A 25,838-nucleotide genomic window follows, 5' to 3' on the forward strand; every position below is an offset into this window, starting at 1 on the left:
ACTAACTGGAACGAATGGCAATTGAACCAATCGATCCTCAAAACTCCACCGAAATCTCCGAAACGTACTGCTCTGACGTCTACGTCGCGCGTTCTGTTCACAATCCTAAAACTAAATATAAACCAAACACTCACTGCTACCCTCACTCCCAAAACAAACCTACTCACAAAACTGTCAAATGCCATCATCACGGGGGAACGACCGCCATCGCAGACGACGCCCACTCGCTGGTACCGGACAATGCCTCCACGACGGATTTCGAGGCATTCCGAGAGTACCACTGGCTGGACACTCCGGACTCGGCGACCGCAGCGCAAACCAAGCTATCCAAGAGCGCTGCCCCTACACAACCGTCCACCGCTCAGGGCGTAGTATTAGCATCGACCGAAGACTTGGACACACTGAGCCTTCAATCACCCGACGTCATCGGGGAACGTAAACAACAATCACAAACAACGGAACAAGCTCAGGACAGTGACGAAACGACACGGACCACCAAGGCCCGAAAAGACTTTAACCTAGACCTTGACCCAACCACGACTTCTCGCAGCAAACCAGAACGTAAAGCACACTTTGAGACGCACTCGAACCGTGGCACTTCTCCAATGACAGACATTGTCGAATCACCGGACAGCGTACACCATTACGCACGTGGTGAATCTCCGGCAATCAAGCTTGTCATCGGCCGGAAGGAAATAAAGACCTCCGATACGTCGGCCATCACCGAAAGTCGATTAACCGTCTACGGACACAAAGATGTCGAGATTTCAATCAGCTCCCAGTCAACCATCAGTCTGACCACTACGACCACCTCGAAAGATGGTCGAGAAGTCAGCTCTGAAGTGATCAGCACTGGAAGCACTGGAAGAGACTCTACTACAACCAAACGCTATAAACAGTTCAAACTGATAGACGACGAACAGGACTCGGAACGCGTTGAACGCAAACGAGACGATACAGTTTCATTCTCCAAAAAGAAGAGCGTCTACCTCTTCGGTAGCTTCGACTCAAGCAGTGAGTCCCCAATCACAGAAGCCAGCGGATCAGGACATGTAACCGATACCGGCATATCGTTAACAAGAGGCTTCACCGAAACCATGACATCTCCAGGTATTGTGTCCTCTTCCGAAGAAAAGAACAAGAAAATCAGCATCGTGACCGACACTGCCGTCGACGTGGAGATCGAAGAACTGGAGCTCACCGATGCTGGACTAAGCCCAATACAACCGGACGAAACCGACATCACAGCCGACTTCCAGATTGCCGAGGAAGACGTCCAATACGCACATGCCGGAACAAGCCCAGTAGACTTTGAAGAGCACTCTGTATCTGCTGCTATGGACACTTCCGAAGCGGCAACTCTCACCGATCGTGTAGAAACTAAAGACGCTTCCAACAGTCCCCTGGATGCACACATCACATCCATTCTGAAGCGGGACCTTACCAAAATGACCGACGAAGAACTATTAACAGGACGCCGTGGCTCGGGAGACGTCAAGGCCAAGATCAAAATCCTGGAACAAAACCAAAAAATCCACAGTGCTCAAAGCTCTCCCAAGAAGAAGGTCGAGTTTGAAGACCACCAAATCAAGCACTTGGACGTGCAAGACTCCCCGAAAAAGCAAAAGTATGCATCCGCCAAAATCAGTGAACTGAAGAAAATTTTCGGCGAAGAACAGGAGCCGGAGGAGTCCAACATCATGTCCGAATCGATTCCACCCATCCACGAGGTAATCAAACAGCTCGAAAAACGCATTGCCGTTGAACAAATTGACAAAAGGGTGCTGGATCAAGTGGACGCTTCGGCCGTTCGTATTCTTCCACCTCCCGCTCCGAAAAAAGAAACCCTAACCGATCGAGACATACTGGACTTGGAAGCACAAATCATTCCCGCTGAAAAGATCCTACCAACCAAAGCACTTCCTCTGGATCAAACTGAAGAAGAAGTCAAGATAACCAAACTAGTACACGGTGTACAACAGCTCGGTCTACAGGAGCAGCATCAGCGAGACCTACTCGAACAAAAGAAAGAAATCGATTCAATTGCACAACTCGAAGAACCGATTTGCGAGAGGATCGTATGCAAGAAACACGTCCCCGAATTGACCGAGGATGTAGTCGAAGAATTCGAACAAAAACGAGCCAACGACCTGATTAAGATGTTCGAAAGTAAGCAATCGGCACCGATAGAATCTCCACCCAGAAGCCCAAAATTCAAACGATCAAAAACACAAGACGGCCCCAAAGCGGCAGTTCTCTCAACAGTCGAGGTAGAGAAAACCATTCACAGTCATGCTATTCTAACAAAGTCGGAAGAAACACAACAGGAGCGTCAAATTATCGAAATGGAAAAACTAGAATCGGAAACCCGATCGGTGGGAAAATTGTACATTACATCACAGAAATTGTCATTGGAAGAGCAATCTTTCGAAGAAGCAGAAAATGAACAACACACGGAATCAAAAATTGTTGCGCAATATGAAGAAAAATTAAAACACGGTGGAATTTCGAAGCTTGACAGAAGTCTCCTACGAATGTTCGACACAACTGACAAAACTCAAACCACTGAAAAACGAGAAATTGTACAAAGGGAAATACTTCAAAAACAGGAATCTGAGAGAATTGACAAGACACATAAAAGAAGCAAACGACAGATACAACAATTATCGCCAGAAGAAGAATTAGTACAAAAGACAGTCGCTGACATTAAGGCACAGTTTGACAAACTTTCCAAAGAAGATATCACACAACAGAAAATGATAGGTAAACTAAAACCAGAGCAAGCCAGCACCGAACTACAACGATTACCAGAAGATGACAAAACTGAACAATCCGAAACAACATCAGAAATTGAACACACAGTAACCGAGAAAGAAACAGAATCAATAGGAATCGACCGTCAAATACAATTTGAACTTAAGTCACGTGAAGCGGGAATATTTGATCAAAAAGAACAAGTTACATTCACACAGACAGAATCTGGCAAACCAGCATCGCCAGTTGCTGAAGCTGAGCCAGTCGAAGCTGTACTTGTCGAAAAGGTAAAAGAAATCTCAACAGTCAAACCAGAGGAAAAACCCACCGTTGAGAAGGATATTTCGCCAGTTGAAGCCAAGACTGACGAAACAGAGAAATCAGTTGAGCCAGTCGAAGCTGAACTTGTCGATAAGGTAGAAGAAATTTCTGAAGTCAAACCAGAAGAGAAACCTTCCGTTGACAAGGCTATTTCGCCAGTTGAAGCCAAGACTGTTGAAGCTATGAAACCAGCATCACCAGTTGCTGAAGATGAACCAGTCGAAGCCGAAGTTGTCGAAAAGGTAGAAGAAATCTCTGAAGTCAAACCAGAACAGAAACCTGATCTCGTTGAGAAGGCGATTTTGCCAGTTGAAGCCGAGACTGTCGAAGCTGAGAAACTAGCATCGCCAGTTGCTGAAGCTGAGCCAGTCGAAGCCGAAGTTGTCGAAAAGGTAGAAGAAATTTCTGAGGTCAAACCAGAAGAGAAACCTGATGTCGAGAAGGCTATTTCGCCAGTTGAAGCCAAGACTGTCGAAGCTGAGAAACCAGCATCACCAGTTGCTGAAGTTGAACCAGTCGAAGCCGAAGTTATCGAAACAGTAGAAGAAATCTCTGAAGTCAAACCAAAAGAGAAACCTGATGTCGAGAAGGCTATTTCGCCAGTTGAAGCCAAGACTGTCGAAGCTGAGACACCAGCATCGCCAGTTGCTGAAACTGAGCTAGTCGAAGCTGAAGTTGTCAAAAAGGTAGAACAAATCTGTGAAGTCAAACCAGAAGAGAAATCTACCGTTAAGAAGGCTATTTCGCCAGTTGAAGCCAAGACTGTCGAAGCTGAGAAACCAGCATCACCAGTTGCTGAAGCTGAGCCAGTCGAAGCCGAAGTTATCGAAACAGTAGAAGTTATCTCTGAAGTCAAACCAGAAGAGAAACCTACTGTTGAGAAGACTATTTCGCCAGTTGAAGCCAAGACTGTCGAAGCTGAGAAACCAGCATCGCCAGTTGCTGAAGCTGAGCCAGTCGAAGCCGAAGTTATCGAAACAATAGAAGAAATCTCTGAAGTCAAACCAGAAGAGAAACCTGATGTCGAGAAGGCTATTTCGCCAGTTGAAGCCAAGACTGTCGAAGCTGAGAAACCAGCATCACCAGTTGCTGAAGCTGAGCCAGTCGAAGCCGAAGTTATCGAAACAGTAGAAGTTATCTCTGAAGTCAAACCAGAAGAGAAACCTACTGTTGAGAAGACTATTTCGCCAGTTGAAGCCAAGACTGTCGAAGCTGAGAAACCAGCATCACCAGTTGCTGAAGCTGAACCTGAAGTAGTCGAGAAGGTGGAAGAAATCTCTGAAGTCGAGAAACTTGATGTCGAGAAGGCTATTTCGCCAGTTGAAGCCAAAATTGTCGAAGCTAAGAAACCAGCATCGCCTATTGCTGAAGCTGAGTCAGTCGAAGCTGAAGTTGTCGAAAAGGCAGAAGAAATCTCTAAAGTCAAACCTGACGTAGGGAAGGCTATTTCGCCAGATGAAGCCAAGACTGTCGAAGCTGAGAAACCAGCACCGCCAGATGCTGAAGCTGAGCCAGTCGAAGCTGAAATTGTCGAAAAGGTAGAAGAGATCTCTGAAGTCAAAACTGATGTCGAGAAGGCTACTTCGCAAGTTGAAGCCAAGACTGTCGAAGCTGAGAAACCAACATCGCCAGTTTCTGAAGCTGAGTCAGTCGAAGCTGAAGTTGTCGAGAAGGCAGAAGATATCTCTGAAGTCAAACCTGATGTAGAGAAGGCTATTTCGCCAGTTGAAGCCAAGACGGTCGAAGCTGAGAAACCAGCATCGCCAGTTGCTGAAGCTGAAGTTGTCGAAAAGGTAGATGAAATCTCTGAAGTCAAGCTAGAGGAGAAACCTGATGTCGAGAAGGCTATTTCGCCAGTTGCAGCCAAGGCTGTCGAAGCTGAGAAACAAACATCGCCAGTTGCTGAAGCTGAGTCAGTCGAAGCTGCAGTTGTCGAACAGGTAGAAGAAATCTCTGAAATCAAACCAGAAGAGAAACCTGATGTTGAGAAAGCTATTTCGCCAGTTGAAGCCAAGACTGTCGAAGCTGAGAAACCAGCATCGCCAGTTGCTGAAGCTGAAGTTGTCGAAAAGGTAGAAGAAATCTCTGAAGTCAAGCTACAGGAGAAACCTGATGTCGAGAAGGCTATTTTGCCAGTTGAAGCCAAGACTGTCGAAGCTGAGAAACCAGCATCGCCAGTTACTGAAGCTGAGTCAGTCGAAGCTGAAGTTGTCGAAAAGGCAGAAGAAATCTGTGAAGTCAAACCTTATGTAAAGAAGGCTATTTCGCCAGTTGAAGCCAAGACTGTCGAAGCTGAGAAACCAGCCCCGCCCCGTGAGAAATCAGCATCGCCAGTTACTGAAGCTGAGTCAGTCGAAGCTCAAGTTGTCGAAAAGGCAGAAGAAATCTCTGAAGTCAAACCTTATGTCGAGAAGACTATTTCGCCAGTTGAAGCCAAGACTGTCGAAGCTGAGAAACCAGCATCGCCAGTTGCTGAAGCTGAGCCAGTCGAAGCTGAAGTTGTCGAAAAGGTAGAAGAATATTCTGAAGTTAAACCAAAGGAGAAACCTGATGTCGAGAAGGCTATTTTGCCAGTTGAAGCCAAGACTGTCGAAGCTGAGAAACCAACATCGCCAGTTGCTGAAACTGAGGCAGTCGAAGCTGAAGTTGTCAAAAAGGTAGAAGAAATCACTGAAGTCAAACCTGATGTCGAGAAGGCTATTTCGCCAGTTGAAGCCAAGACTGTCGAAGCTGAGAAACCAACATCGCCAGTTGCCGAAGCTGAGCCAGTCGAAGCTGAAATTGTCGAGAAGGTAGAAGAAATCTCTGAAGTCAAACCAGAAGAGAAACCTGATGTCGAGAAGGCTATTTCGCCAGTTGAAGCCAAGACTGTCGAAGCTGAGAAACCAGCATCGTCAGTTGCTGAAGCTGAGCCAGTCGAAGCTGAAGTTGTCAAAAAGGTAGAAGAAATCTCTGAAGTCAAACCTGATGTCGAGAAGGCTATTTCGCCAGTTGAAGCCAAGACCGTCGAAACTGAGAAACCAGCACCGCCAGTTGCTGAAGCTGAGCCAGTAGAAGCTGAAATTGTCGAAAAGGTAGAAGAAATCTCTGAAGCCAAACCAGAAGAGAAACCTGATGTCGAAAAGGCTACATCGCCAGTTGAAGCCAAGACTGTCGAAGCTGAGAAATCAGCATCGCCAGTTACTGAAGCTGAGTCAGTCGAAGCTCAAGTTGTCGAAAAGGCAGAAGAAATCTCTGAAGTCAAACCTTATGTCGAGAAGGCTATTTCGCCAGTTGAAGCCAAGACTGTCGAAGCTGAGAAACCAGCATCGCCAGTTGCTGAAGCTGAGCCAGTCGAAGCTGAAGTTGTCGAAAAGGTAGAAGAAATCTTCGAAGTCAAACCTGATGTCGAGAAGGCTATTTCGCCAGTTGAAGCCAAGACTGTCGAAGCTGAGAAACCAACATCGCCAGTAGCCGAAGCTGAGCCAGTCGAAGCTGAAGTTGTCGAAAAGGTAGAAGAAATCTCTGAAGTCAAACCAGAAGAGAAACCTGATGTCGAGAAGGCTATTTCGCCAGTTGAAGCCAAGACTGTCGAGGCTGAGAAACCAGCATCGTCAGTTGCTAAAGCTGAGTCAGTCGAAGCTGAAATTGTCGAAAAGGTAGAAGAAATCTCTGAAGTCAAACTTGATGTCGAGAAGACTATTTCGCCAGTTGAAGCCAAGACTGTCGAAGCTGAGAAACCAGCATCGCCAGTTGCTGAAGCTGAGTCAGTCGAAGCTGAAGTTGTCAAAAAGGTAGAAGAAATCTCTGAAGTCAAACTTGTTGTCGAGAAGGCCATTTCGCCAGTTGAAGCCAAGACTGTCGAAACTGAGAAACCAGCATCGCCAGTTGCTGAAGCTGAGTCAGCCGAAGCTGAAGTTGTCAAACAGGTAGAAGAAATCTCTGAAGTCAAACCAGAAGAGAAACCTGATGTCGAGAAGGCTATTTCGCCAGTTAGAGCCAAGACTGTCGAAGCTGAGAAACCAGCATCGCCAGTTGCTGAAGTTGAGCCAGTCAAAGCTGAAGTTGTCGAAAAGGTAGAAGAAATCTCTGAATTCAAACCTGATGTCGAGAAGGCTATTTCGCCAGTTGAAGCCAAGACTGTCGAAGCTGAGAAACCAGCATCGCCAGTTACTGAAGCTGAGTCAGTCGAAGCTAAAGTTATCGAAAAGGTAGAAGAAATCTCTGAAGTCAAACCAGAAGAGGAACCTGATGTCGAGAAGGCTATTTCAGCAGTTGAAGCCAAGACTGTCGAAGCTGAGAAACCAGCATCGCCAGTTGCTGAAGCTGAGCCAGTCGAAGCTGAAGTTGTTGAAAAGGTAGAAGAAATCTCTGAAGTCAAACCAGAAGAGAAACCTGATGTCGAGAAGGCCATTTCGCCAGTTGAAGCCAAGACTGTCGAAGCTGAGAAACCAGCATCGCCAGTTGCTGAAGCTGAGCCAGTCAAAGCTGAAATTGTCGAAAAGGTAGAAGAAATCTTCGAAGTCAAACCTGATGTCGAGAAGGCTATTTTGCCATTTGAAACCAAGACTGTCGAAGCTGAGAAACCAGCATCGCCAGTTACTGAAGCTGAGTCAGTCGAAGCTGAAGTTGTCAAACAGGTAGAAGAAATCTCTGAAGTCAAACCAGAAGAGAAACCTGATGTCGAGAAGGCTATTTCGCCAGTTGAAGCCAAGACTTTTGAAGCTGAGAAACCAGCATCGCCAGTTGCTGAAGCTGAGCCAGTCGAAGCTGAAGTTGTTGAAAAGGTAGAAGAAATCTCTGAAGTCAAACCAGAAGAGGAACCTGATGTCGAGAAGGCTATTTCGCCAGTTGAAGCCAAGACTGTTGAAGCTGAGAAACCAGCATCGCCAGTTGCTGAAGCTGAGCCAGTCCAAGCTGAAGTTGTTGAAAAGGTAGAAGAAATCTCTGAAGTCAAACCAGAAGAGAAACCTGATGTCGAGAAGGCTATTTCGCCAGTTGAAGCCAAGACTATCGAAACTGAGAAACCAACATCGCCAATTGCTGAAGCTGAGCCAGTCGAAGCTGAAGTTGTCGAGAAGGTAGAAGAAATCTCTGAAGTCAAACTTGATGTCGAGAAGGCTATTTCGCCAGTTGAAGCCAAGACTGTCGAAGCTGAGAAACCAGCATCGCCAGTTGCTGAAGCTGAGCCAGTCGAAGCTAAAGTTGTCGAAAAGGTAGAAGAAATCTCTGAAGTCAAACTAGATGTCGAGAAGGCTATTTCGCCAGTTGAAGCCAAGACTGTAGAAACTAAGAAACCAGCATCGCCAGTTGCTGAAGCTGAGCCAGTCGAAGCCGAAGTTGTTGAAAAGGTTGCAGAGAAACTTGATGTCGAGAAGGCTATTTCGCCAGTTGAAGCCAAGACTGTCGAAGCTGAGAAACCAGCATTGCAGGTTGCTGAAGCTGAGCTAGTCGAAATTGAAATTGTCGAGAAGGTAGAAGAAATCTCTGAAGTCAAACCAGAAGAGAAACCTGATGTCGAGAAGGCTATTTCGCCAGTTGAAGCCAAGACTGTCGAAGCTGAGAAACCAGCATCGCCAGTTGCTGAAGCTGAGCCAGTCGAAGCTGAAGTTGTTGAAAAGGTAGAAGAAATCTCTGAAATCAAACCTGATGTCGAGAAGGCTATTTCGCCAGTTGAAGCCAAGACTGTCGAAGCTGAGAAACCAGCATCGCCAGTTGCTGAAGCTGAGCCAGTCGAAGCCGAAGTTGTCGAAAAGGTAGAAGAAATCTCTGAAATCAAACCTGATGTCGAGAAGGCTATTTCGCCAGTTGAAGCCAAGACTGTCGAAGCTGAGAAACCAACATCGCCAGTTGCTGAAGCTGAGCCAGTCGAAGCTGAAGTAGTCGAAAAGGTAGAAGAAATCTCTGAAGTCAAACCTGATGTCGAGAAGGCTATTTCGCCAGTTGAAGCCAAGACTGTCGAAGCTGAGAAACCAGCATCGCCAGTTGCTGAGGCTGAGCCAGTCGAAGCTGAAGTTGTCGAAAAGGTAGAAGAAATCTCTGAAGTCAAACCTGATGTAGGGAAGGCTATTTCGCCAGTTGAAGCCAAGACTGTCGAAGCTGAGAAACCAACATCGCCAGTTGCTGAAGCTGAGCCAGTCGAAGCAGAAGTTGTCAAGCAGGTAGAAGAAATCTCTGAAGTCAAACCAAAAGAGAAACCTGATCTCGAGAAGGCTATTTCGCCACTTGAAGCCAAGACTGTCGAAGCTGAGAAACCAGCATCGCCAGTTGCTGAAGCTGAGTCAGTCGAAGCTGAAGTTGTCGAAAATGTAAAAGAAATCTCTGAAGTCAAACTTGATGTCGAGAAGGCTATCTCGTCAGTTGAAGCCAAGACTGTCGAAGCTGAGAAACCAACATCGCCAGTTGCTGAAGCTGAGCCAGTCGAAGCTGAAGTTGTCGAGAAGGTAGAAGAAATATCTGAAGTCAAACTTGATGTCGAGAAGGCTATATTGCCAGTTGAAGCCAAGACTGTCGAAGCTGAGAAACCAGCATCGCCAGTTGCTGAAACTGAACCAGTCGAAGCTGAAGTTGTCGAAAAGGTAGAAGAACTCTCTGAAGTCAAACCAGAGGAGAAACCTGATGTCGAGAAGGCTATTTCGCCAGTTGAAGCCAAGACTGTCGAAGCTGAGAAACCAGCATCGCCAGTTGCTGAAGCTGAGTCAGTCGAAGCTAAAGTTGTCGAAAAGGTAGAAGAAATCTCTGAAGTCAAACCAGAAGAGAAACCTGATGTCGAGAAGGCCATTTCGCCAGTTGAAGCCAAGACTGTCGAAGCTGAGAAACCAACATCGCCAGTTGCTGAAGCTGAGCCAGTCGAAGCTGAAGTTGTCGAGAAGGTAGAAGAAATCTCTGAAGTCAAACTTGATGTCGAGAAGGCTATTTCACCAGTTGAAGCCAAGACTGTCGAAGCTGAGAAACCAGCATCGCCAGTTGCTGAAACTGAACCAGTCGAAGCTGAAGTTGTGGAAAAGGTAGAAGAACTCTCTGAAGTCAAACCAGAGGAGAAACCTGATGTCGAGAAGGCTATTCCGCCAGTTGAAGCCAAGACTGTCGAAGCTGAGAAACCAACATCGATAGTTGCTGAAGCTGAGCCAGTTGAAGCCGAAGTTGTTGAAAAGGTAGAAGAGATTTCTGAAGCCAAACCAGAAAAGAAACCTGATGTCGAAAAGGCTATTTCGCCAGTTGAAGCCAAGACTGTCGAAGCTGAGAAACCAGCATTGCAGGTTGCTGAAGCTGAGCTAGTCGAAGTTGAAGTTGTCGAAAAAGCAGAAGAAATCTCTGAAGTCAAACCAGAAGAGAAACCTGATGTCGAGAAGGCTATTTCGCCAGTTGAAGCCAAGACTGTCGAAGCTGAGAAACCAGCATCGCCAGTTGCTGAAACTGAACCAGTCGAAGCTGAAGTTGTCGAGAAGGTAGAAGAAATCTCTGAAGTCAAACCTGATGTCGAGAAGGCTATTTCACCAGTTGAAGCCAAGACTGTAGAAGCTGAGAAACCAGCATCGCCAGTTGCTGAAGCTGAGCCAGTCGAAGCCGAAATTGTCGAAAAGGTAGAAGAAATTTCTGAAGCCAAACCAGAAGAGAAACCTGATGTCGAGAAGGCTATTTCGCCAGTTGAAGATAAGACTGTCGAAGCTGAGAAACCAGCATCGCCAGTTACTGAAGCTGAGTCAGTCGAAGCTAAAGTTGTCGAAAAGGTAGAAGAAATCTCTGAAGTCAAACCAGAAGAGAAACCTGATGTCGAGAAGGCTATTTCGCCAGTTGAAGCCAAGACTGTCGAAGCTGAGAAACCAACATCGCCAGTTGCTGAAGCTGAGGCAGTCGAAGCTGAAGTCTTCGAAAAGGTAGAAGAAATCTCTGAAGTCAAACCTGATGTCGAGAAGGCAATTGCGCCAGTTGAAGCCAAGACTGTCGAAGCTGAGAAACTATCATCGCCAGTTGCTGAGGCTGAGCCAGTCGAAGCTGAAATTGTCGAAAAGGTAGAAGAAATCTCTGAAGTCAAACCAGAGGAGAAACCTGATGTCGAGAAGACTATTTCGCCAGTTGAAGCCAAGACTATCGAAGCTGAGAAACCAGCATCGCCAGTTGCTGAAGCTGAGCCAGTCGAAGCTGAAGTTGTCGAAAAGGTAGAAGAAATCTCTGAAATCAAACTTGATGTCAAGAAGGCTATTTCGCCAGTTGAAGCCAAGGCTGTTGAAGCTGAGAAACCAACATCGCCAGTTGCTGAAGCTGAGCCAGTCGAAGCTGAAGTTGTCGAAAAGGTAGAAGAAATCTCTGAAGTCAAACCAGAGGAGAAACCTGATGTCGAGAAGACTATTTCGCCAGTTGAAGCCAAGACTATCGAAGCTGAGAAACCAGCATCGCCAGTTGCTGAAGCTGAGCCAGTCGAAGCTGAAGTTGTCGAAAAGGTAGAAGAAATCTCTGAAATCAAACTTGATGTCAAGAAGGCTATTTCGCCAGTTGAAGCCAAGACTGTCGAAGCTGAGAAACCAACATCGCCAGTTTCTGAGGCTGAGCCAGTCGAAGCTGCAGTTGTCGAAAAGGTAGAAGAAATCTCTGAAGTCAAACCTGATGTCGAGAAGGCTATTTCGCCAGTTGAAGCCAAGACTGTCGAAACTGAGAAACCAACATCGCCAGTTGCTGAAGTTGAACCAGTCGAAGCTGAAGTTGTCGAAGAGGTAGAAGAAACCTCTGAAGTCAAACCAGAAGAGAAACCTGATGTCGAGAAGGCTATTTCGCCAGTTGAAGCCAAGACTGTCGAAGCTGAGAAACCAGCATCGCCAGTTGCTGAAGCTGAGCCAGTCGAAGCTGAAATTGTCGAAAAGGTAGAAGAAATCTCTGAAATCAAACTTGATGTCAAGAAGGCTATTTCGCCAGTTGAAGCCAAGACTGTTGAAGCTGAGAAACCAACATCGCCAGTTGCTGAAGCTGAGCCAGTCGAAGCTGAAGTTGTCAAAAAGGTAGAAGAAATCTCTGAAGTAAAACCAGAAGAGAAACCTGATGTCGAGAAGGCTATTTCGCCAGTTGAAGCCAAGACTGTTAAGGCTGAGAAACCAACATCGCCAGTTGCTGAAGCTGAGCCAGTCGAAGCTGAAGTTGTCGAAAAGGTAGAAGAAATCTCTGAAGTCAAACCTGATGTCGAGAAGGCTATTTCACCAGTTGAAGCCAAGACTGTCGAAGTTGAGAAACCAACATCGCCAGTTGCCGAAGCTGAGCCAGTCGAAGCTGAAGTTGTCGAAAAGGTAGAAGAAATCTCTGAAGTCAAATCAGAAGAGAAACCTGATGTCGAGAAGGTTATTTCGCCAGCTGAAGCCAAGACTGTCGAAGCTGAGAAACCAGCATCGCCAGTTGCTGAAGCTGAGTCAGTCGAAGCTGAAGTTGTCGAAAAGGTAAAAGAAATCTCTGAAGTCAAACTTGATGTCGAGAAGGCTATTTCGCCAGTTGAAGCCAAGACTATCGAAGCTGAGAAACCAGCATCGCCAGTTGCTGAAGCTGAGCCAGTCGAAGCTGAAATTGTCGAAAAGGTAGAAGAAATCTTCGAAGTCAAACCTGATGTCGAGAAGGCTATCTCGCCAGTTAAAGCCAAGACTGTCGAAGCTGAGAAACCAACATCGCCAGTTGCTGAAGCTGAACCAGTCGAAGCTGAAGTTGTCGAAAAGGTAGAAGAAATCTCTGAAGTCAAACTTGATGTCGAGAAGATTATTTCGCCAGTTGAAGCCAAGACTGTCGAAGCTGAGAAACCAGCATCGCCAGTTGCTGAGGCTGAGCCAGTCGAAGCTGAAGTTGTCGAAAAGGTAGAAGAAATCTCTGAAGTCAAACCTGATGTAGGGAAGGCTATTTCGCCAGTTGAAGCCAAGACTGTCGAAGCTGAGAAACCAACATCGCCAGTTGCTGAAGCTGAGCCAGTCGAAGCCGAAGTTGTCGAAAAGGTAAAAGAAATCTCTGAAGTCAAACCAGAGGAGAAACCTTATGTCGAGAAGGCTATTTCGCCAGTTGAAGCCAAGACTGTCGAAGCTGACAAACCAGCATCGCCAGTTGCTGAAGCTGAGCCAGTCGAAGCCGAAGTTGTCGAAAAGGTAAAAGAAATCTCTAAAGCCAAACCAGAAGAGAAACCTGATGTCGAGAAGGCTATTTCGCCAGTTGAAGCCAAGACTGTCGAAGCTGAGAAACCAGCATCGCCAGTTGCTGAAGCTGAGTCAGTCGAAGCTAAGGTTGTCGAAAAGGTAAAAGAAATCTCAGAAGTCAAACCAGAAGAGAAACCTGATGTCGAGAAGGCTATTTCGCCAGTTGAAGCCAAGACTGTCGAAGCTGACAAACCAGCATCGCCAGTTGCTGAAGCTGAGCCAGTCGAAGCTGAAATTGTCGAAAAGGTAGAAGAAATCTTCGAAGTCAAACCTGATGTCGAGAAGGCTATTTCGCCAGTTGAAGCCAAGACTGTCGAAGCTGAGAAACCATCATCGCCAGTTGCTGAAGTTGAACCAGTCGAAGCTGAGGGTGTCGAAGAGGTAGAAGAAATCTCTGAAGTCAAACCAGACGAGAAACCTGATGTCGAGAAGGCTATTTCACCAGTTGAAGCCAAGACTGTAGAAACTGAGAAACCAACATCGCCAGTTTCTGAGGCTGAGCCAGTCGAAGCTGAAGTTGTCGAAAAGGTAGAAGAAATCTCTGAAGTCAATCCTGAGGTCGAGAAGGCAATTTCGCCAGTTGAAGCCAAGACTGTCGAAACTGAGAAATCAACATCGCCAGTTGCTGAAGTTGAACTAGTCGAAGCTGAAGTTGTCGAAGAGGTAGAAGAAACGTCTGAAGTCAAACCAAAAGAGAAACCTGATGTCGAGAAGGCTATTTCGCCAGTTGAAGCCAAGACTGTCAAAGCTGAGAAACCAACATCGCCAGTTGCTGAGGCTGAGCCAGTCGAAGCTGAAGTTGTCGAAAAGGTAGAAGAAATCTCTGAAATCAAACTTGATGTCAAGAAGGCTATTTCGCCAGTTGAAGCCAAGACTGTTGAAGCTGAGAAACCAACATCGCCAGTTGCTGAAGCTGATCCAGTCGAAGCTGAAGTTGTCAAAAAGGTAGAAGAAATCTCTGAAGTCAAACCAGAAGAGAAACCTGATGTCGAGAAGGTTATTTCGCCAGTTGAAGCCAAGACTGTCGAAGCTGAGAAACCAGCATCGCCAGTTGCTGAGGCTGAGTCAGTCGAAGCTGAAGTTGTCGAAAAGGTAGAAGAAATCTCTGAAGTCAAACCTGATGTCGAGAAGGCTATTTCGCCAGTTGAAGCCAAGACTGTCGAAGCTGAGAAACCAACATCGCCAGTTGCTGAGGCTGAGCCAGTCGAAGCTGAAGTTGTCGAAAAGGTAGAAGAAATCTCTGAAATTAAACTTGATGTCAAGAAGTCTATTTCGCCAGTTGAAGCCAAGACTGTTGAAGCTGAGAAACCACCATCGCCAGTTGCTGAAGCTAAGCCAGTCGAAGCTGAAGTTGTCAAAAAGGTAGAAGAAATCTCTGAAGTCAAACCGAAAGAGAAACTTGATGACGAGAAGGCTATTTCGCCAGTTGAAGCCAAGACTATCGAAGCTGAGAAACCAACATCGCCAGTTGCTGAAGCTGAGCCAGTCGAAGGTGAAGTTGTCGAAAAGGTAGAAGAAATCTCTGAAGTCAAACCAAAAGAGAAACCTGATGACGAGAAGGCTATTTCGCCAGTTGAAGCCAAGACTATCGAAGCTGAGAAACCAACATCGCCAGTTGCTGAAGCTGAGCCAGTCGAAGCTGAAGTTGTCAAAAAGGTAGAAGAAATCTCTGAAGTCAAACCAAAAGAGAAACCTGATGTCGAGAAGGTTATTTCGCCAGTTGAAGCCAAGACTGTCGAAGCTGAGAAACCAGCATCGCCAGTTGCTGAGGCTGAGTCAGTCGAAGCTGAAGTTGTCGAAAAGGTAGAAGAAATCTCTGAAGTCAAACCTGATGTCGAGAAGGCTATTTCGCCAGTTGAAGCCAAGACTGTCGAAGCTGAGAAACCAACATCGCCAGTTGCTGAGGCTAAATCAGTCGAAGCTGAAGTTGTTAAAAAGGTAGAAGAACTCTCTGAAGTCAAACCAGAAGAGAAACCTGATGTCGAGAAGACCATTTCGCCAGTTGAAGCCAAGACTGTCGAAGCTGAGAAACCAACATCGCCAGTTGCTGAAGCTGAGCCAGTCGAAGCTGAAGTTGTCGAGAAGGTAGAAGAAATATCTGAAGTCAAACTTGATGTCGAGAAGATTATTTCGCCAGTTGAAGCCAAGACTGTCGAAGCTGAGAAACCAGCATCGCCAGTTGCTGAAGCTGAGCCAGTAGAAGCTGAAGTTGTCGAAAAGGTAGAAGAAATCTCTGAAGTCAAACTAGATGTCGAGAAGGCTATTTCGCTAGTTGAAGCCAAGACTGTCGAAGTTGAGAAACCAACATCGCCAGTTGCTGAAGCTGAGCCAGTCGAAGCCGAAGTTGTTGAAAAGCTAGAAGAAATCTCTGAAGTCAAACCAGAAGAGAAACCTGATGTCGAAAAGGCTATTTCGCCAGTTGAAGCCAAGACTGTCGAAGCTGAGAAACCAGCATCGCCAGTTGCTGAAGCTGAACCAGTCGAAGCTGAAGTTGTCGAGAAGGTAGAAGAACTCTCTGAAGTCAAACCAGAGGAGAAACCTGATGTCGAGAAAGCTATTCCGCCAGTTGAAGCCAAGACTGTCGAAGCTGAGAAACCAACATCGCCAGTTGCTGAAGCTGAGGCAGTCGAAGCCGAAGTTGTCGAAGAGGTAGAAGAAATTTCTGAAGCCAAACCAGAAGACAAACCTGATGTCGAGAAGGCTATTTCGCCAGTTGAAGCCAAGACTGTCGAAGCTGAGAAACCAGCATCGCCAGTTACTGAAGCTGAGTCAGTCGAAGCTAAAATTGTCGAAAAGGTAGAAGAAATCTCTGAAGTCAAACCAGAAGAGGAACCAGATGTCGAGAAGGCTATTTCGCCAGTTGAAGCCAAGACTGTCGAAGCTGAGAAACCAGCATCGCCAGTTGCTGAAGCTGAGGCAGTCGAAGCCGAAGTTGTCGAAGAGGTAGAAGAAATTTCTGAAGCCAAACCAGAAGACAAACCTGATGTCGAGAAGGCTATTTCGCCAGTTGAAGCCAAGACTGTCGAAGCTGAGAAACCAGCATCGCCAGTTACTGAAGCTGAGTCAGTCGAAGCTAAAGTTGTCGAAAAGGTAGAAGAAATCTCTGAAGTCAAACCAGAAGAGGAACCTGATGTCGAGAAGGCTATTTCGCCAGTTGAAGCCAAGACTGTAGAAGCTGAGAAACCATCATCGCCAGTTGCTGAAGCTGAGCCAGTCGAAGCTGAAGTTGTCGAAAAGGTAGAAGAAATCTCTGAAGTCAAACTAGAGGAGAAACCTGATGTCGAGAAGGCTATTTCGCCAGTTGAAGCCAAGACAATCGAAGCTGAGAAACCAACATCGCCAGTTGCTGAAGTTGAACCAGTCGAAGCTGAAGTTGTCGAAGAGGTAGAAGAAATCTCTGAAGTCAAACCAGACGAGAAACCTGATGTCGAGAAGGCTATTTCGCCAGTTGAAGCCAAGACTGTCGAAACTGAGAAACCAAGATCGCCAGTTGCTGAGGCTGAGCCAGTCGAAGCTGAAGTTGTCGTAAAGGCAGAAGAAATCTCTGAAGTCAAACCTGATGTAGGGAAGGCTATTTCGCCAGTTGAAGCCAAGACTGTCGAAGCTGAGAAACCAGCATCGCCAGTTGCTGAAGCTGAGCCAGTCGAAGCTGAAGTTGTCGAAGAGGTAGAAGAAATCTCTGAAGTCAAACTAGAGGAGAAACCTGATGTCGAGAAGGCTATTTCGCCAGTTGAAGCCAAGACAATCGAAGCTGAGAAACCAACATCGCCAGTTGCTGAAGTTGAACCAGTCGAAGCTGAAGTTGTCGAAGAGGTAGAAGAAATCTCTGTAGTCAAACCAGAAGAGAAACCTGATGTCGAGAAGGCTATTTCGCCAGTTGAAGCCAAGACTGTCGAAGCTGACAAACCAGCATCGCCAGTTGCTGAAGCTGAGCCAGTCGAAGCCGAAGTTGTCGAAAAGGTAAAAGAAATCTCTAAAGCCAAACCAGAAGAGAAACCTGATGTCGAGAAGGCTATTTCGCCAGTTGAAGCCAAGACTGTCGAAGCTGAGAAACCAGCATCGCCAGTTGCTGAAGCTGAGTCAGTCGAAGCTAAGGTTGTCGAAAAGGTAAAAGAAATCTCAGAAGTCAAACCAGAAGAGAAACCTGATGTCGAGAAGGCTATTTCGCCAGTTGAAGCCAAGACTGTCGAAGCTGACAAACCAGCATCGCCAGTTGCTGAAGCTGAGCCAGTCGAAGCTGAAATTGTCGAAAAGGTAGAAGAAATCTTCGAAGTCAAACCTGATGTAGGGAAGGCTATTTCGCCAGTGGAAGCCAAGACTGTCGAAGCTGAGAAACCAACATCGCCAGTTGCTGAAGTTGAACCAGTCGAAGCTGAAGTTGTCGAAGAGGTAGAAGGAACCTCTGAAGTCAAACCAAAAGACAAACATACCGTTGAGAAGGCTATTTCGACAGTTGAAGCTAAGACTGTCGAAGCTGAGAAACCAGCATCGCCAGTTGCTGAAGTTGAGCCAGTCGAAGCTGAAGTTGTCGTAAAGGCAGAAGAAATCTCTGAAGTCAAACCTGATGTAGGGAAGGCTATTTCGCCAGTTGAAGCCAAGACTGTCGAAGCTGAGAAACCATCATCGCCAGTTGCTGAAGCTGAGCCAGTCGAAGCTGAAATTGTCGAAAAGGTAGAAGAAATCTTCGAAGTCAAACCTGATGTCGAGAAGGCTATTTCGCCAGTTGAAGCCAAGACTGTCGAAGCTGACAAACCAGCATCGCCAGTTGCTGAAGTTGAACCAGTCGAAGCTGAGGGTGTCGAAGAGGTAGAAGAAATCTCTGAAGTCAATCCTGAGGTCGAGAAGGCAATTTCGTCAGTTGAAGCCAAGACTGTCGAAACTGAGAAATCAACATCGCCAGTTGCTGAAGTTGAACCAGTCGAAGCTGAGGGTGTCGAAGAGGTAGAAGAAATTTCTGAAGTCAAACCAGACGAGAAACCTGATGTCGAGAAGGCTATTTCACCAGTTGAAGCCAAGACTGTAGAAACTGAGAAACCAACATCGCCAGTTTCTGAGGCTGAGCCAGTCGAAGCTGAAGTTGTCGAAAAGGTAGAAGAAATCTCTGAAGTCAATCCTGATGTCGAGAAGGCAATTTCGCCAGTTGAAGCCAAGACTGTCGAAACTGAGAAATCAACATCGCCAGTTGCTGAAGTTGAACTAGTCGAAGCTGAAGTTGTCGAAGAGGTAGAAGAAACCTCTGAAGTCAAACCAGAAGAGAAACCTGATGTCGAGAAGGCTATTTCGCCAGTTGAAGCCAAGACTGTCAAAGCTGAGAAACCAACATCGCCAGTTGCTGAGGCTGAGCCAGTCGAAGCTGAAGTTGTCGAAAAGGTAGAAGAAATCTCTGAAATCAAACTTGATGTCAAGAAGGCTATTTCGCCAGTTGAAGCCAAGACTGTTGAAGCTGAGAAACCAACATCGCCAGTTGCTGAAGCTGAGCCAGTCGAAGCTGAAGTTGTCAAAAAGGTAGAAGAAATCTCTGAAGTCAAACCAGAAGAGAAACCTGATGTCGAGAAGGTTATTTCGCCAGATGAAGCCAAGACTGTCGAAGCTGAGAAACCAGCATCGCCAGTTGCTGAAGCTGAGCCAGTCGAAGCTGAAGTTGTCAAAAAGGTAGAAGAAATCTCTGAAGTCAAACCAGAAGAGAAACCTGATGTCGAGAAGGTTATTTCGCCAGTTGAAGCCAAGACTGTCGAAGCTGAGAAACCATCATCGCCAGTTGCTGAGGCTGAGTCAGTCGAAGCTGAAGTTGTCGAAAAGGTAGAAGAAATCTCTGAAGTCAAACCTGATGTCGAGAAGGCTATTTCGCCAGTTGAAGCCAAGACTGTCGAAGCTGAGAAACCAACATCGCCAGTTGCTGAGGCTGAGCCAGTCGAAGCTGAAGTTGTCGAAAAGGTAGAAGAAATCTCTGAAATTAAACTTGATGACAAGAAGTCTATTTCGCCAGTTGAAGCCAAGACTGTTGAAGCTGAGAAACCACCATCGCCAGTTGCTGAAGCTAAGCCAGTCGAAGCTGAAGTTGTCAAAAAGGTAGAAGAAATCTCTGAAGTCAAACCAAAAGAGAAACTTGATGACGAGAAGGCTATTTCGCCAGTTGAAGCCAAGACTGTCGAAGCTGAGAAACCAGCATCGCCAGTTACTGAAGCTGAGTCAGTCGAAGCTAAAGTTGTCGAAAAGGTAGAAGAAATCTCTGAAGTCAAACCAGAAGAGGAACCTGATGTCGAGAAGGCTATTTCGCCAGTTGAAGCCAAGACTGTCGAAGCTGAGAAACCAGCATCGCCAGTTGCTGAAGCTGAGCCAGTCGAAGCTGAAGTTGTCGAAGAGGTAGAAGAAATCTCTGAAGTCAAACCTGATGTCGAGAAGGCTATTTCGCCAGTTGAAGCCAAGACTGTAGAAGCTGAGAAACCAACATCGCCAGTTGCTGAAGTTGAACCAGTCGAAGCTGAAGTTGTCGAAGAGGTAGAAGAAATCTCTGAAGTCAAACCAGACGAGAAACCTGATGTCGAGAAGGCTATTTCACCAGTTGAAGCCAAGACTGTAGAAACTGAGAAACCAACATCGCCAGTTGCTGAAGTTGAACCAGTCGAAGCTGAAGTTGTCGAAGAGGTAGAAGAAACCTCTGAAGTCAAACCAAAAGAGAAACCTGATGTCGAGAAGGCTATTTCGCCAGTTGAAGCCAAGACTGTCGAAACTGAGAAACCAAGATCGCCAGTTGCTGAGGCTGAGCCAGTCGAAGCTGAAGTTGTCGTAAAGGCAGAAGAAATCTCTGAAGTCAAACCTGATGTAGGGAAGGCTATTTCGCCAGTTGAAGCCAAGACTGTCGAAGCTGAGAAACCAGCATCGCCAGTTGCTGAAGCTGAGCCAATCGAAGCTGAAGTTGTCGAAGAGGTAGAAGAAATCTCTGAAGTCAAACCTGATGTCGAGAAGGCTATTTCGCCAGTTGAAGCCAAGACTGTCGAAGCTGAGAAACCATCATCGCCAGTTGCTGAAGCTGAGCCAGTCGAAGCTGAAGTTGTCAAAAAGGTAGAAGAAATCTCTGAAGTCAAACCAAAAGAGAAACCTGATGTCGAGAAGGTTATTTCGCCAGTTGAAGCCAAGACTGTCGAAGCTGAGAAACCAGCATCGCCAGTTGCTGAGGCTGAGTCAGTCGAAGCTGAAGTTGTCGAAAAGGTAGAAGAAATCTCTGAAGTCAAACTAGATGTCGAGAAGGCTATTTATCCAGTTGAAGCCAAGACTGTCGAAGCTGAGAAACCAACATCGCCAGTTGCTGAAGCTGAGCCAGTCGAAGCTGAAGTTGTCGAAAAGGTAGAACAAATCTCTGAAGTCAAACCTGATGTCGAGAAGGCTATTTCGCCAGTTGAAGCCAAGACTGTCGAAGCTGAGAAACCAACATCGCCAGTTGCTGAAGCTGAGCCAGTCGAAGGTGAAGTTGTCGAAAAGGTAGAAGAAATCTCTGAAGTCAAACCAAAAGAGAAAACTGATGACGAGAAGGCTATTTCGCCAGTTGAAGCCAAGACTGTCGAAGCTGAGAAACCAACATCGCCAGTTGCTGAGGCTGAGTCAGTCGAAGCTGAAGTTGTCAAAAAGGTAGAAGAACTCTCTGAAGTCAAACCAAAAGAGAAACCTGATGTCGAGAAGGTTATTTCGCCAGTTGAAGCCAAGACTGTCGAAGCTGAGAAACCAACATCGCCAATTGCTGAAGCTGAGCCAGTCGAAGCTGAAGTTGTCGAGAAGGTAGAAGAAATATCTGAAGTCAAACCTGATGTCGAGAAGATTATTTCGCCAGTTGAAGCCAAGACTGTCGAAGCTGAGAAACCAGCATCGCCAGTTGCTGAAGCTGAGCCAGTAGAAGCTGAAGTTGTCGAAAAGGTAGAAGAAATCTCTGAAGTCAAACCTGATGTCGAGAAGATTATTTCGCCAGTTGAAGCCAAGACTGTCGAAGCTGAGAAACCAACATCGCCAGTTGCTGAAGCTGAGCCAGTCGAAGCTGAAGCTGTTGAAAAGCTAGAAGAAATCTCTGAAGTCAAACCAGAAGAGAAACCTGATGTCGAAAAGGCTATTTCGCCAGTTGAAGCCAAGACTGTCGAAGCTGAGAAACCAGCATCGCCAGTTGCTGAAGCTGAGCCAGTCGAAGCTGAAGTTGTCGAAAAGGTAGAAGAAATCTCTGAAGTCAAACCTAATGTCGAGAAGGCTATTTCGCCAGTTGAAGCCAAGACTGTAGAAGCTGAGAAACCATCATCGCCAGTTGCTGAAGCTGAGCCAGTCGAAGCTGAAGTTGTCGAAAAGGTAGAAGAAATCTCTGAAGTCAAACCTGATGTCGAGAAGGCTATTTCGCCAGTTGAAGCCAAGACAATCGAAGCTGAGAAACCAACATCGCCAGTTGCTGAAGTTGAACCAGTCGAAGCTGAAGTTGTCGAAGAGGTAGAAGAAATCTCTGAAGTCAAACCAGACGAGAAACCTGATGTCGAGAAGGCTATTTCACCAGTTGAAGCCAAGACTGTAGAAACTGAGAAACCAACATCGCCAGTTTCTGAGGCTGAGCCAGTCGAAGCTGAAGTTGTCGAAAACGTAGAAGAAATCTCTGAAGTCAAACCTGATGTCGAGAAGGCTATTTCGCCAGTTGAAGCCAAGACTGTCGAAACTGAGAAACCAACATTGCCAGTTGCTGAAGTTGAACCAGTCGAAGCTGAAGTTGTCGAAGAGGTAGAAGAAACCTCTGAAGTCAAACCAGAAGAGAAACCTGATGTCGAGAAGGCTATTTCGCCAGTTGAAGCCAAGACTGTCGAAGCTGAGAAACCAACATCGCCAGTTGCTGAGGCTGAGCCAGTCGAAGCTGAAGTTGTCGAAAAGGTAGAAGAAATCTCTGAAATCAAACTTGATGTCAAGAAGGCTATTTCGCCAGTTGAAGCCAAGACTGTTGAAGCTGAGAAACCAACATCGCCAGTTGCTGAAGCTGAGCCAGTCGAAGCTGAAGTTGTCAAAAGGGTAGAAGAAATCTCTGAAGTCAAACCAGAAGAGAAACCTGATGTCGAGAAGGTTATTTCGCCAGTTGAAGCCAAGACTGTCGAAGCTGAGAAACCAGCATCGCCAGTTGCTGAGGCTGAGCCAGTCGAAGCAGAAGTTGTCGAAAAGGTAGAAGAAATCTCTGAAATTAAACTTGATGTCAAGATGGCTATTTCGCCAGTTGAAGCCAAGACTGTTGAAGCTGAGAAACCAACATCGCCAGTTGCTGAAGCTGAGCCAGTCGAAGCTGAAGTTGTCAAAAAGGTAGAAGAAATCTCTGAAGTCAAACCAAAAGAGAAACCTGATGACGAGAAGGCTATTTCGCCAGTTGAAGCCAAGACTGTCGAAGCTGAGAAACCAACATCGCCAGTTGCTGAAGCTGAGTCAGTCGAAGCTGAAGTTGTCAAAAAGGTAGAAGAAATCTCTGGAGTCAAACCAGAAGAGAAACCTGATGTCGGGAAGGCCATTTCGTCAGTTGAAGCCAAGACTGTCGAAGCTGAGAAACCAACATCGCCAGTTGCTGACGCTGAGCCAGTCGAAGCTGAAGTTGTCGAGAAGGTAGAAGAAATATATGAAGTCAAACTTGATGTCCAGAAGATTATTTCGCCAGTTGAAGCCAAGACTGTCGAAGCTGAGAAACCAGCATCGCCAGTTGCTGAAGCTGAGCCAGTAGAAGCTGAAGTTGTCGAGAAGGTAGAAGAACTCTCTGAAGTCAAACCAGAGGAGAAACCTGATGTCGAGAAGGCTATTTCGCCAGTTGAAGCCAAGACTGTCGAAACTGAGAAACCAAGATCGCCAGTTGCTGAGGCTGAGCCAGTCGAAGCTGAAGTTGTCGAAAAGGTAGAAGAAATCTCTAAAATCAAACTTGATGTCAAGAAGGCTATTTCGCCAGTTGAAGCCAAGACTGTCGAAGCTGAGAAACCAACATCGCCAGTTGCTGAAGCTGAGCCAGTCGAAGCTGAAGTTGTCGAGAAGGTAGAAGAAATATATGAAGTCAAACTTGATGTCCAGAAGATTATTTCGCCAGTTGAAGCCAAGACTGTCGAAGCTGAGAAACCAGCATCGCCAGTTGCTGAAGCTGAGCCAGTAGAAGCTGAAGTTGTCGAGAAGGTAGAAGAACTCTCTGAAGTCAAACCAGAGGAGAAACCTGATGTCGAGAAGGCTATTTCGCCAGTTGAAGCCAAGACTGTCGAAACTGAGAAACCAAGATCGCCAGTTGCTGAGGCTGAGCCAGTCGAAGCTGAAGTTGTCGAAAAGGTAGAAGAAATCTCTGAAGTCAAACTTGATGTCGAGAAGGCTATTCCGCCAATTGAAGCCAAGACTGTCGAAGCTGAGAAACCAACATCGCCAGTTGCTGAAGCTGAGCCAGTCGAAGGTGAAGTTGTCGAAAAGGTAGAAGAAATCTCTGAAGTCAAACCAAAAGAGAAACCTGATGACGAGAAGGCTATTTCGCCAGTTGAAGCCAAGACTGTCGAAGCTGAGAAACCAACATCGCCAGTTGCTGAAGCTGAGTCAGTCGAAGCCGAAGTTGTCGAAAAGGTAGAAGAAATTTCTGAAGCCAAACCAGAAGACAAACCTGATGTCGAGAAGGCTATTTCGCCAGTTGAAGCCAAGACTGTCGAAACTGAGAAACCAGCATCGCCAGTTGCTGAAGCTGAGCCAGTCGAAGCTGAAGTTGTCGAGAAGGTAGAAGAAATCTCTGAAGTCAAACCTGATGTCGAGAAGGCTATTTCGCCAGTTGAAGCCAAGACTGTCGAAGCTGAGAAACCAACATCGCCAGTTGCTGAAGCTGGGCCAGTCGAAGCTGAAGTTGTCGAAAAGGTAGAAGAAATCTCTGAAGTCAAACCAGAGGAGAAACCTGATGTCGAGAAGGCTATTTCGCCAGTTGAAGCCAAGACTATCGAAGCTGAGAAACCAACATCGCCACTTGCTGAAGTTGAGCCAGTCGAAGCCAAAATTGTTGAAAAGGTAGAAGAAATCTCTGAATTCAAACCTGATGTCGAGAAGGCTATTTCGCCAGTTGAAGCCAAGACTGTCGAAGCTGAGAAACCAACATCGCCAGTTGCTGAAGCTGAACCAGTCGAAGGTAAAGTTGTCGAAAAGGTAGAAGAAATCTCTGAAGTCAAACCAAAAGAGAAACCTGATGACGAGAAGGCTATTTCGCCAGTTGAAGCCAAGACTGTCGAAGCTGAGAAACCAGCATCGCCAGTTACTGAAGCTGAGTCAGTCGAAGCTAAAGTTGTCGAGAAGGTAGAAGAACTCTCTGAAGTTAAACCAGAAGAGAAACCTGATGTCGAGAAGGCTATTTCGCCAGTTGAAGCCAAGACTGTCGAAGCTGAGAAACCAGCATCGCCAGTTGCTGAAGCTGAGCCAGTCGAAGCTGAAGTTGTCGAAAAGGTAGAAGAAATCTCTGAAGTCAAAACTGATGTCGAGAAGGCTATTTCGCCAGTTGAAGCCAAGACTGTCGAAGCTAAGAAACCAACATCGCCAGTTGCTGAAGCTGAACCAGTCGAAGCTGAAGTTGTCGAAAAGGTAGAAGAAATCTCTGAAGTCAAACCAGAGGAGAAACCTGATGTCGAGAAGGCTATTTCGCCAGTTGAAGCCAAGACTGTCGAAGCTGAGAAACCAGCATCGCCAGTTGCTGAAGCTGAGCCATTTGAAGCTGAAGTTGTCGAAAAGGTAGAAGAAATCTCTGAAGTCAAAACTGATGTCGAGAAGGCTATTTCGCCAGTTGAAGCCAAGACTGTCCAAGCTGAGAAACCAACATCGCCAGTTGCTGAAGCTGAGCCAGTCGAAGCCGAAGATGTCGAAAAGGTAGAAGAAATCTCTGAAATCAAACTTGATGTCAAGAAGGCTATTTCGCCAGTTGAAGCCAAGACTGTCGAAGCTGAGAAACCAACATCGCCAGTAGCCGAAGCTGAGCCAGTCGAAGCTGAAGTTGTCGAAAAGGTAGAAGAAATCTCTGAAGTCAAACCAGAAGAGAAACCTGATGTCGAGAAGGCTATTTCGCCAGTTGAAGCCAAGACTGTCGAAACTGAGAAACCAAGATCGCCAGTTGCTGAGGCTGAGCCAGTCGAAGCTAAAGTTGTCGAAAAGGTAGAAGAAATCTCTAAAATCAAACTTGATGTCAAGAAGGCTATTTCGCCAGTTGAAGCCAAGACTGTCGAAGCTGAGAAACCAACATCGCCAGTTGCTGAAGCTGAGTCAATCGAAGCTGAAGTTGTCGAAAAGGTAGAAGAAATCTCTGAAGTCAAACTTGATGTCGAGAAGGCTATTCCGCCAATTGAAGCCAAGACTGTCCAAGCTGAGAAACCAACATCGCCAGTTGCTGAAGCTGAGCCAGTCGAAGGTGAAGTTGTCGAAAAGGTAGAAGAAATCTCTGAAGTCAAACCAAAAGAGAAACCTGATGACGAGAAGGCTATTTCGCCAGTTGAAGCCAAGACTGTCGAAGCTGAGAAACCAACATCGCCAGTTGCTGAGGCTGAGTCAGTCGAAGCTGAAGCTGTCAAAAAGGTAGAAGAAATCTCTGAAGTCAAACCAGAAGAGAAACCTGATGTCGAGAAGGCCATTTCGCCAGTTGAAGCC

At 46.4% G+C, this 25,838-nt stretch overlaps 2 protein-coding genes across 5 annotated transcripts in view; both read left to right on the plus strand.

Moving 5' to 3' along the window:
* LOC109423432 (ankyrin-2-like) overlaps positions 1-25,838 on the plus strand; it is an 85,336-nt gene that overhangs the window by 42,956 nt on the left and 16,542 nt on the right. The window contains exons 7-8 of the mRNA XM_062857429.1: positions 214-2,375; positions 2,973-3,317. Coding sequence (XP_062713413.1) covers positions 214-2,375; positions 2,973-3,317 — 2,507 coding nt within the window. The remainder of the gene's footprint in view (positions 1-213; positions 2,376-2,972; positions 3,318-25,838) is intronic.
* LOC109414689 (uncharacterized) overlaps positions 1-25,838 on the plus strand; it is a 69,192-nt gene that overhangs the window by 2,346 nt on the left and 41,008 nt on the right. The window lies entirely within an intron of this gene.

The sequence above is a fragment of the Aedes albopictus genome, chromosome 3, assembly GCF_035046485.1.
Source record: "Aedes albopictus strain Foshan chromosome 3, AalbF5, whole genome shotgun sequence".
Taxonomy (NCBI): Eukaryota; Metazoa; Arthropoda; class Insecta; order Diptera; family Culicidae; genus Aedes; species Aedes albopictus.